General features: G+C 44.6%; 1 protein-coding gene across 1 annotated transcript in view; it reads left to right on the top strand.

The window, feature by feature from the left end:
* SCUBE1 (signal peptide, CUB domain and EGF like domain containing 1) overlaps positions 1-9,869 on the top strand; it is a 587,141-nt gene extending 577,272 nt beyond the window's left edge. The window contains exon 23 of the mRNA XM_082255396.1: positions 9,137-9,869. Within this exon, the coding sequence (XP_082111522.1) occupies positions 9,137-9,289 (153 nt within the window). The 3' untranslated portion in view covers positions 9,290-9,869. The remainder of the gene's footprint in view (positions 1-9,136) is intronic.
* The last annotated feature ends 2,424 nt before the right edge of the window (positions 9,870-12,293 follow it).

Raw genomic sequence — 12,293 nt, 5'->3', positions numbered from 1 at the left:
CTGAAGATAAATCGTCCAAAGCCTGAAGGTGCGCCCCCACCCATAACTGGGGTGGGGGGACGTCTTCGCCGGTTCCCGAACCCATGGCTTTCCAGAATCCCGGACAAGTGGGTTTGCGAAGTCATAAGGTCAGGGTACAAGATCGAGTTTCGATCTCTCCCACCGGCGCGATTCTTCCCTTCCAATATTCGACTATCCCCGGATCGTTTAGAAGATCTGCGGAGAGCAGTCACGGATTTACTACAACAAGGAGTGGTAGTCCACGTTCCTCGGACAGAACGTTTTCAGGGGTTTTATTCAAACCTATTTACAATACCCAGGAAAGAGGGCAAAGTGCGTCCAATTCTGGACTTAAGGGCACTCAATTCCTTTGTCTACATAAGAAAATTCAGAATGGAGTCCATTCGCACAGTAGCAGCCTTCCTGCATCCAGGGGATGTCCTAGCGTCCATAGACATCAAGGACGCATATCTTCACATTCCCATTTTCGCAGGACATCAGCGGTTTCTACGCTTTTCCGTAGAAGAGAACCACTATCAGTTTGTGGCGTTGCCTTTCGGTCTCGCCACGGCTCCTCGGGTCTTCACGAAGGTGTTGGCCCCAATGTTGGCACTACTGCGCCAAAGAGGCATATCGATTCTTGGTTACCTAGACGATCTTCTGCTTCATGCAGAGTCTCCTCAGACCTTGCTACAAAACATAGAAATTACTATGATTTCTTTACAGGAATTCGGGTGGCTGGTGAACCAGCAAAAGTCATTTCTGGTTCCCACCCAGAGGCTCGAATACCTGGGTCTAATTCTAGACACAGTCAGGACAAGAGTTTTTCTTCCGGTAGGGAAACTCCGGAAGATTCAATTAGCAGTCCAGTTGTTACTATCCAACAGCTGGTCTTCTCTTCGAACTTGCATGAGGGTTCTGGGGTTGATGGTGGCTTCCTTCGAAGCAGTCCCATTTGCCCAGTCCCATACCCGAATTCTTCAGCAAGAGATTCTTCTCAGATGGAATCGGAATCCGGAATCCCTGGACAATCAGATCCGATTGAGCAAACAGACCAGAGAGTCTCTGGTCTGGTGGCTTCGGTCTCCGATGCTCAGCCAGGGAAAGTCATTTCTGCCAATATATTGGACGATAGTGACCACGGATGCCAGTCTATCCGGATGGGGAGGAATTCTCGGTCAGTTATCTGTCCAGGGACTTTGGTCCCTGGAAGAATCCAGGTGGCCGATAAATGTATTGGAACTGAGAGCGATCAGACTTTGTCTGATTCACTGGACCGAGCAGCTCCAGGGCAGCCCGGTTCGGATCCAGTCGGACAATGCCACGGCCGTGGCTTATGTCAATCACTAGGGGGGCACCAAGAGTGTCCGAGCGGCCAAAGAAGTGGCTTGCATTCTTCGCTGGGCGGAACGATTTGTTCCAGCTATCTCTGCGGTGTTCATTCCGGGGGTGGAGAATTGGCAGGCAGATTATCTCAGCCGTCAGACTCTGGATCAGGGGGAATGGTCCCTCCATCCAGACGTTTTCCACCAGTTGTGCCTACGGTGGGGCACCCCGGATGTGGATCTGTTGGCATCACGATTCAACAGGAAAGTACAGAGATTCGTGGCTCGCTCCCGCGATCCTCTAGCAGAGACCGCAGACGCACTGATCGCCCCGTGGGGGCAATACCAGCTAATGTATGCCTTCCCTCCTCTCGCGTTACTGCCAAGACTTCTTCGCAGGATAGAGGAGGAAGGAATTCCAGTAATTCTGGTAGCTCCGGACTGGCCTCGTCGAGCTTGGTACGCCGACATGGTCAGACTGGTGGCGGACGTCCCGTGGAGACTTCCTCTCAGGGAGGACCTACTGTCTCAGGGACCGATCTTCCATCCTGCTTTACGATCGCTGGCTTTAACGGCCTGGCTATTGAGACCCAGGTGCTGAAGGACAAGGGATTGTCAGCTTCAGTTATTCCTACTCTAGTTGAAGCAAGGAAAGCGACTTCCAGAAAGATTTATCATCGCACATGGAAGTCCTACATTGCATGGTGTGAACCTTTGGGGTTCCGTCCACGGTCTTATTCGGTTAGTCGAATATTAGCTTTTCTGCAACAAGGGGTTGAGCAGAAACTGGCCTTGAGCACTATCAAGGGTCAGGTCTCAGCATTAGCTATCTTCTTTCAGAAGCCTTTGGCTACTCATTCCTTGGTGCGGAATTTCATCCAGGGGGTGCGACATCTGGCTCCGCCAGTGCGCACGCCGTTACCACCCTGGGATCTTAATTTAGTATTGTCGGTTCTTCAGAAACCTCCCTTTGAAGATATTAGGGAGATTCCTCTACCTACGTTGTCCCAGAAGGTGGCCTTCTTGGTGGCTATTACTTCTGCACGCAGGGTGTCAGAACTGGCCGCTTTATCTTGTCGTTCCCCATATCTGGTGGTTCATAGAGATAAGGTGGTTCTTCGTCCGAATCCATCCTTCCTACCAAAAGTGGTTTCAGAATTTCATCTGAATGAAGAAATTGTATTACCTTCCCTGTGTCCTAAGCCCAGTCATCCTCGGGAGTTTGCTTTACACTCCTTGGATGTGGTCCGGGCGATCAGGGTATACTTAAAAACGACAGACTCGTTTTGCAAGACGGATTCACTTTTTGTGATCCCGGATGGACCCAAAAAGGGGTTGCCTGCATCTGCCGCGACCATTTCCAAATGGATCAGACAGACGGTGGTACAGGCTTATTCTATTAAGGGTCGAGAGCCCCCGTTCCCTGTTAAGGCGCACTCCACTCGGGCGCTTAGTGCGTCATGGGCCTTTCGCCATCAGGCGTCAGTGGTCCAGGTGTGCAAGGCGGCTACCTGGTCGTCGGTGCATACCTTTACAAAACATTATAAAGTTGATGTAATGGCATCATCTGATGCCGTGTTTGGCCGCAAGGTTTTGCAGGCCGCCATTTGAGGAGACCAGTGGTCTGCCTCGAGGGTTTTTTTCCGTTGGAAATTTTTCTTTTGAGTCTCATTCTTTGTTTATAATGAGCCTTTAAAACTTCTAGTTTGGCACCGGTTGGGCCTTCTAGATTGGATTTTGATTTTTGTCAATCCCACCCCTCATTTGTGGCACTGCTTCTGGATGTCCCAGCTCTTGAGAATCAAGAAGACTACGTCTGTCAATGAGCGATAGAGAAAAATGGATTTTTGTAAGATCTTACCGTAAAATCCTTTTCTCTTAAGCTCATTGACAGACGTAGTAACCGCCCCTCTATCATTGAGTTGGGTTGGGTTAAATTATCTGTTACTGCTTTAGAACAGAACTGATTCCCTGTAGCAAAGAGAGGGAGGATATACCCTCAGGGACTGCCCCTAAGGTGGAGCCAGAACGTTTTGTCTTTCTGCCTAGTCCTACTCCTGCGGAGACAACATAACCCAGCTCTTGAGAATCAAGAAGACTACGTCTGTCAATGAGCTTAAGAGAAAAGGATTTTACGGTAAGATCTTACAAAAATCAATTTTTTTCCTCACAAATGTATTAAATGAATACACCCCAATGAAAGTCTTAGGAGCAAAGCCAAATTTTATACAACAAAATCATAAATAACAAGAATTCAACTACAGGTGAGTCTAACTATTTATTAAACAGGTGTCCAGAAGACAGTTGATTATAAAAGGGTGTTACTTAACAAAGAAAACCCCTTCCAATTTCATGCTGTTAGCAATGGCAACACATGGAAGAGAAATGTCACAAGGCCTGAGAAAGAAAATTATTTCTTTACACAAGAAAGGTGAAGGCTACAAGAAGATCAGCAAAGCTTTATTTATTAGTCAGAATACTGTAGCAAAAGCAATACAAAAATTCAACAAAGATGGAACTGCAACTATCTCAGACATCCAGGCCGTCCATGGAAATTAACATCTCGACAAGAGTAATGCTTGTAATGCAAGTTCACTGCAGTTAGCTAAAGAAGGAGAAAGCCAAAGTGGGGTGATTGTTTCCCGTGACACAATACAGCCTACACAGAGGAATAGTGTGGAATAGCATGCATGGGTGTCGTCCATGAAGGAAGCATCTCCTAAAGCCTATCCACAAAAAAGCCTGCCTAGAATTTGTCATGGCCCATGCTGAATAAGAAGACAACTACTGGGACTGTGTACTCTTGAGTGTGATGAGACCAAGATGCCTCATGTAAATGTTTTTGGAACTGATGGCTTCAACACTGTATGGGGTTGCAAAGGTGAGGAGTACAAATAAAAATTCATGGTGTCAACAGTAAAACATGTTGGTGGCAGTGCCTTTCTGTGGGGCTACATGAGTGCTGCTGGTGTCAGGGAGCTGCATTTCATTGATGGTATCATGAATTCTCAGATGTACTGTTCTGTATTGAAAGAGAAGATGCTACCATCACTCCATGCCCTTGGTCGTGTCGCACTTTTCCAACATGACAATGATCCAAAACATATCTAAGGCCACAGTTGCATTTCTGAAGAAGAACAGGGTGAAAGTGAATAAGTGGCCAAGTATATCTCCTGATCTGAACCCAATTGAACACCTATGGAGAATTCTGAAGAGGCAAGTTAAGCATCACTCTCCATCCAGGCTCTAAAAGAGATCGTTCTTAAAGAATGGAAAAAGATAGATGTTGCAATATGTCACCAACTTGTTCGTTGCATTCCTAGAAGACTTGGTGCTGTCCTTACAAATCATAAAGGTCATACAAAATACTAGATGTAGTTGTTTTTTTTTTTGTGGGGTGTATACATTTTTGCCTCAACTAATTTGAGTAAAACTAAAGGTTTTGTAATCCAAATTATATTATTAACCATGCTGTCATGTAATTGTTTTGTCAAAACTTTGGAAATTGTTCTTGTGTTTATTTAGATCAGTGTTTCTCAACTCCGGTCCTCAGGGCACACTAACAGGCCAGGTTTGCAAGAAAACTGAAATACATCACAGGTGATATAATTTGCTGCTCAGTGATTGCAGTATTCTAGTCTGCATCTCCCCAAGGTGATACTTAAAATCTGGCCTGTTAGTGGGCCCTGAGGACCGGAGTTGAGAAACACTGATTTAGATATTGATTAAAATCGTACTTTCTCTTTCGCTCATCGACAGACAAAGCGCTCCATAAATCATAACTAGTGGGTTATATTGCCTCCTCCAGAAGTAGAACTAGGCAGAACAAAAAAAAACACCTGGCTACGCCCATGGGCCGTCCTCAGCTGGTATTTAACCCCTCTCTCTGCTCTAGGTAATCTGTTTTAATCTGTCTAGTCAGGAGTAAGGACCTAGGGATCCCTGGTTCTAGCAAATTTCTCCTTCCTTACATCTCTTTTGTTTTCTTTCGGGAGATCTACAATCAACTGCCAGGCTGAGCGATGGGCTGGATAATCTAGATTGAGTGGTCCCCCCAGCCCAGCCAGTGAGCATGTGCAGACCGCAGCTACCTGCTAGGTCGGCCGTGACGTAGCCTCACGGACAGAGGCTGGCCTGCAAGTTAAATGTCTCACAGGGTCGCATACGACTGGGCTTGGGTTTGAGTCGCAGCCGTCCCTTGGCCGACAGCTCCCCTACTTCTGGGGCGAGGAGTTCTGTCCGGAGCGTTACCTGCACCATGGAAGGGTAGGTACAGTCCCTTCTCCCCTTTTGGTGGTTTTCTTTGGGGTGGACGCGGGTAACCTCCCGGGATGGTCAGACCTCCCTGCAGGTTCCCTCCTCCCATCATTAAATCCCTCAGTGAGCTGGGCTTCCCCCACTCCCATCACCCCCTGTCTGGATCTAGAATCGGATGGGGGTCCCAAGGCAGAGAATGCAGCAGAGACCCCTGGGGTCTCCCCCACTGTCCCCACTTTGTAAGGGTACTGGGAATAGTGTGTGTCCCGCCCTAGTAGTCTTGAGGGGTCCCAGTGTAGGAGAACCCTAGGTTTCTGCCCTGCTGTTTGCAGTGTGGGCATAGTGCAGGGGGGTCCCAGTTCAGAGTGTACAGCAGGGTCTCCCCTAAATGTGTGTCCTACATTCAGGGGGGATCCTTTGCAGAGGGTGCAGCATTGCAGAGGGTGCAGGAAAGATCCTGGCAGCATGCTTCAGTCTTTGTAGCTGATGGTGGCCATTTTCACTTAGCCTGGCCGGTCTCCTGTTGGCGGCCATGTTTGTGTAGCCAGATGATGTCACAGGGGCCATTTTCCCTTAGTCTGGGAGATGCTGGAAACAACTGAAGCCTTGTGGGGATGATGAAGCTCCTCCTCCTCTTCCTCCTTAGTTTCCTCTTCCTGTGCCCGGGACATATGAACAGGGATAGCATCTATGATGATACTGGGTTTGAATTCTCGGCGCTCCTCCAGTCGTTAGGGTGAGTCTTTGGGGGTCCCTGTTATCTTTCTCTGCTGACAGGTACCCTAAGCCTTGAGGGGATCCTTTTGTGGTGTCAAAAGATCGTTTTTTTACTGCAAGATCTTCCTTTCCTTATGAAGCCTCAGGCTCACATCTCCCCCGCTGACCCCCTCATGGAAGTGGCAGGTCCCTCGGAAACCCCAGATTCCCATGATTGCACTGACGGCGGTCCTACAGTTCTTAGTGTCCCTGCTGGAAGTGGCGTGTGGGCAAAGTCCCAGGAGGAAGCATCCCCCGCCTTCCCCTGCTCAGACTGTCTCATCTGATTCTGACCCTGATGTCGCTGTAAACACGGCCCGTCCAGGGGGATTAAATATCACACCCCTTGATCCATCCGATAGGATGATTCCTCCATGGTTGCAGCAGGGAATAAAAGAGCGCTGGTAGACAAACTTATCACTGCAGTGCGTGAGACTTTAAAATGGAGGATGCGGCTGATGTAGCCACAGACGTGGCTGCGTCGTTTGGTACGCACAAGTCACATCATACTTCAAGGGTGTTTCCTTATGTGCCTTATTTTGACAGGTTTTCCTGTAAGGAATGGGAGCAATCAAAATTACTCTTTTGTGGTCCCCAAACTTTTTGCTATACATTACCCTTTTGAGGAGTCACTTTTAAAATAGTGGGCTAGTCCACCAGTGTTGGACCCTCCTGTTTCCATGTTGAATAAAGCGACCATGATCCCAGTAGAGGAATCCCTATCCTGTAAGGACCCAGCTGACAAGAAAGCGGAGGCTGTGGCTTAAGAATTGGTCGGCAGACCAAGACTCTAAGAAAGCTCTCATTGATCTGCCCTTGTTTGGGGCTACCCTGGATGACATCATTAAGGGTATCACGGGGGGGGGGGGGGGGAGAGTATCTTCCTGCCACAGTTAAGGAAAGGGAAGTAGCCTCGCCACACACAGGGGCCCTCCTTCTCAGCCCAGAGAAATTATTTTGTACTTCTGGGACAGAAAATAAGGGAAATAGATGTTTTAAATCTTCCCCGGGAGGTTCCAAGCAACCTTAATCGGGTAAGCCTAGAGCTAGCTTTCCCAGACCAGCAGACAAGACTCCTTCAGCATAAAGGTCTACCCTCACCCATTATGGGGTTGGAGGGACATCTTTGCTGGTTTCCAGCCCCAAGAACCTCTTTGGTGAGCATCAAGGAGATCCATGAAATGTTTCTTCTGGGGGTACCCAGAAAGGGGGACAAAGCTTGTCCTTTTCATGTCCTGAGCCTCCTTGTGCTGATTTAATTCCTGCAAAGGTTCAGGTAATGTCTAAACTACCTAAGGTCCCCCCTATCTCTGTCCAGGGAATCGATCTCGAGCTCAGTGAGGTTGGATGGAGAGCGTTTGTGAACAGCAGTTTTCAGTTCTTTCCACAGATTCTCGATTGGAATCAGGTCTGGACTTTGACTTGGCCATTCTAACACCTGGATATGTTTATTTGTGAACCATTCCATTGTAGATTTTGCTTTATGTTTTGGATCATTGTCTTGTTGGAAGACAAATCTCCGCCCCAGTCTCAGGTCTTTTGCAGACTCCATCAGGTTTTCTTCCAGAATGGTCCTGTATTTGGCTCCATCCATCTTCCCATCAATTTAACCATTTTCTCTGTCCCTGCTGAAGAAAAGCAGGCCCAAATCATGATGCTGGCACCACCATGTTTGACAGTGGGGATGGTATGTTCACGGTGATGAGCTGTGTTGCTTTTACGCCAAACATAACGTTTTGCATTGTTGCCAAAAAGTTCGATTTTGGTTTCATCTGACCAGAGCACCTTCTTCCACATGTTTGGTGTGTCTCCCAGGTGGCTTGTGGCAAACTTTAAACAACACTTTTTATGGATATCTTTAAGAAATGACTTTCTTCTTGCCACTCTTCCATAAAGGCCAGATTTGTGCAGTATACGACTGATTGTTGTCCTATGGACAGAGTCTCCCACCTCAGCTGTAGATCTCTGCAGTTCATCCAGAGTGATCATGGGCCTCTTGGCTGCATCTCTGATCAGTCTTCTCCTTGTATGAGCTGAAAGAAAGAGGGACGGCAAGGTCTTCATAGATTTGCAGTGGTCTGATACTCCATTTCAATATTATAGCTTGCACAGTGCTCCTTGGGATATTTAAATCTTGGGAAATCTTTTTGTATCCAAATCCGGCTTTAAACTTCTCCACAACAGTATCTCGGACCTGCCTGGTGTGTTCCTTGTTCTTTATGATGCTCTTTGCGCTTTCAACGGACCTCTGAGACTATCACAGTGCAGGTGCATTTATACGGAGACTTGATTACACACAGGTGGATTCTATTTATCATAATTAGTCATTTAGGTCAACATTGGATCATTCAGAGATCCTCACTAAACTTCCGGAGAGAGTTTGCTGCACTGAAAGTAAAGGGGCTGAATAATTTTGCACGCCCAATTTTTATTTTTTTATTTGTTAACAAAGTTTGAAATATCCAATAAATTTCATTCCACTTCATGATTGTGTCCCACTTGTTGATTCTTCACAAAAAATTACAGTTTTATATCTTTATGTTTGAAGCCTGAAATGTGGCAAAAGGTCGCAAAGTTCAAGGGGGCCGAATACTTTTGCAAGGCACTGTATACATAGATATATATGTGTGTATATATATATATATATATAAATATATATATATATATATATATAGTATCTATGCATTTTCTTTAGGGGATTTAGATTATTCTACGTTAATCTTGATAGCCAGTGTCAGTGATATTCTGTTCTTACTGAGAAACTCTGAAATAAACCTTATTTTCTGATTTTCCTGCAGGACAAGAAGCTGATCAAGGCTCTATTTGATGTCTTAGCACATCCCCAAAATTACTTTAAGTACACGCCACCTGAAACAAAAGAAATGTTCCCACGATCTTTCATTAAACTTCTTCGGTCAAAAGTGTCTAGATTTTTACGGCCTTATAAATAGCTTTATTTTAATTAGTTGATTTTGTTTTTTTATTTTATTTTTTGCATTGTTTTTTTTTCTCCCTGGTCCACCCAAACAATTTGTCCCTCCCTGTCTTAGAAACTGTTACACGTGAAAGACTTTTAGTCTTCATTCTTCCATTCTTTTGGAGGGAAAAAAGGCTTTTAAGAAAAAGTATTTTATGGACGCCGCTTAATTTTTTTTTTATTTTGGCTTTGGAATTTTCCAGGAAAAAAAAAGCTTCTGTTTTTTTCAATATTCTGGATTGAAGACTTTCAAAGCTGCAGTATCATTACATCTATTAAATATGCATGCTGCCATTTATAAAAGCATTCAAGCCGTTCCGTAGACGACCAAACCTCTGAGGTATAAACTGTTAAGCAACGTGTTTTCTAAAATTCAGTTTCAAGAAAGAGCAGACAAGACAAGAAAACTATAGGGAAATGACATTTCCTTCAAGGTCTTTGGAGGTCATAAAAATGGATATCCTAGAAAGTTAAATGGCCTCAATGTTTGACCTGGCAAATTGACAGTTTTTCTTCCAGAAGATGGAATTACTGCAACTGTTTTTAAATGCAATTATCAGTGGCTACATGTTTCCTGAACATGTTCCTTTTTTCACCCTACCACACACACGCACACTTTTTTTTTTTCTACCCCTGCTTACGGTTGGTGTTTTCTGCACTATTCAGATACTAACCCACCTAGCAGATCCAGTGTTTTCCCACCATGTTGTTTGTGATGTCTCTTCCGTGTCTCTTAATGACAGCCCACTAGACCTGCTCCCCTCCTCCTTCTGAATGAAAGACTAAGGCCTCCTGGAAGCTGTGATATGCATATCCCAAGAGGCACAGCAAGCACTGTGTACGTCATTTACCTAGGTGAGTGACATGCATGGGAGGGTGGGGCCACACAGTTCACACGAAAAAAGAAAAAAAAATATGTAGAGCAAGGGTGAATGGGTGAAGTGAGGGCAACTTTATGTAGAGGGTTAAGATCAACTTTGAAGAAGAACTCCCATAACAACTCATGCTTCCGGAATACAAATAGAGTATTAGGTTATCTCCACTTGGCCTTTTTTTTTTTTTTTAATGCAATTAAGTATCCATACTAAAGTTTCTCACTTCTCACTCTAATTAGATTTGCAGATAAGCAGCATGAGAGGATAAGGGCATTTCAGCAGTTGGCTCAAATTCAGTTGTGTTCAGTGACGAGTGGCAATACAGAGAGGCCTTCCTTGCTGTTATAGACTCCACACTTTTTTGGTACTGATATTTTTTTTTAAGTAATGGTTAATCCTGAAGCAAGGGGCAGATGTAAATTGATAGTCATCCCTGTAGCATAATGGGTGACCAATGTTTTGTCTGGAGTTTTTCATGGACTTCCCCAGCCCCCTACATAGCAAGGATCATGTAACCACCTACCACTGTCATAGGAGCTTCATATCTGTGGTGAAATGTTGACACAGTACAGATGCCTCTTGGTTTCTTTGTGGCTTGCTAGTGCCCTATATTCCAAGTTCGAATAAGCCGGCGCACGATGTTGTTTTTGAGGTTTTTTTTTTTTTCAGTTGGTTTAGGAAACTACCTGCAAACGAGTATTATGGCAAGAGAGTGAAGTGTGTAGTATAATTAATATTTTAAATTGCACTTGAATTTTGTATGTGATGGTTAGGGGGAAGAGATGCATTTTTATATATTTTTTTTTTATTATTTTAGGGATCTAATCTAAACCAAAAATTGTAAAGACTGTCTAGTATTTGTTAATGTTCTGTCTGTTCAGTCGGACAAGGGTATAGAGTGGTGTCGGTGCTCAAAGTGCAGTAACTCACATTTTGGCTAAAGTCCTATTAGTAAAAGAAAAAAAAATATTTACCAATTGTGCAGTTGCACAAGGCCCCTCTGAGACCTCCCATTACATAGTAAATACGTTTTCATGCTTGGACAGTAGATGAATGGGGCCCCCAAAAACTGTTCTTGCTATCCGCCACTGACTGCACTTTCTGCCTTATTGCAGAGCCTTTGTCAGATGCAGATAACAACAATCAAAAAAGCGGGCTAGAGGTCATATGCCAGTGCATATGGTGTCATGGTACTTATGAATGTAAAAGTTTGTGGAGTCGAAAAATTGTTTTCAGATTATTCATTGCTCTTTGCTGCTTAAGCAAACAGACTGACAATATCTGTCATTGCCCAAAAGGGTACTGGCCAGTCAATATAAATGTTAGGGGACCGGAAATTCTTTAAAGGTATCCAAATGTTTAGTGGAAATACTATTTCTTTTTTTGAAGGAGCAGGGCAAGCTTTTATCTCCTACCATATCTTTACAGTTCTCAGACACGGGCAGGGGTTACAAAGCCTGATTTTTTTTTTTTTTAGCTGAGCTGCTGGTGTCACTGGAAGGATCTGCTATTGGGTGCAGGAAGCAAATTCTGTATAACCTAACTCCTAGTGGACTCTCAATAGCAATATATGAAGAGTAAACTTCAGCATGTGCCATTACATGCTTGGATGAGAGGTCAGATTAGGCCTGTTTGATATTTGGAGATGTTTTTGCCAGGGCCCAGCTATAAAGGCATAGCAGTAGATTGAACCCTGCTTGACTTCCCAAAAAAGTGAATATTAATCTTTATAGTGTTAAGAGACTATCATTTTGAAGTTGTTTTTAAATTAAAGCCCAAATTCAGCTGGTTTGTTTTATTAGTTTTGCATAAACTTGGGAAGTGTTCATCCATCCGTTGGGTTTAATTAATGTTGGTGACCTCAAAGGGGAGATTTTATCTCACTTCCTGTCCTTTGACAGCAGGATAGGAAAAAAGTGGTTGTCACTGGGCCTGAAGATATGCTGATAATAACACTACCCGTTTTAACTCATTAACTTTTTACTTAAAAAGTTGTCTTTGTGGCAGTCTGTGTCCCACTCCAATCACTGGAGAGATTTCCAATCACTTTCTGTAGGAAAAGCAAAGCAGAATCTCTGCAATGGGGAAAACCGTTTAATTCAG

Source organism: Pelophylax lessonae (assembly GCF_965119305.1).
Source record: "Pelophylax lessonae genome assembly, chromosome: 4".
NCBI classification, from domain to species: Eukaryota; Metazoa; Chordata; class Amphibia; order Anura; family Ranidae; genus Pelophylax; species Pelophylax lessonae.
Note: the sequence above shows the minus strand (reverse complement) of the source record. Positions and strands in the feature narration are given on the sequence as shown.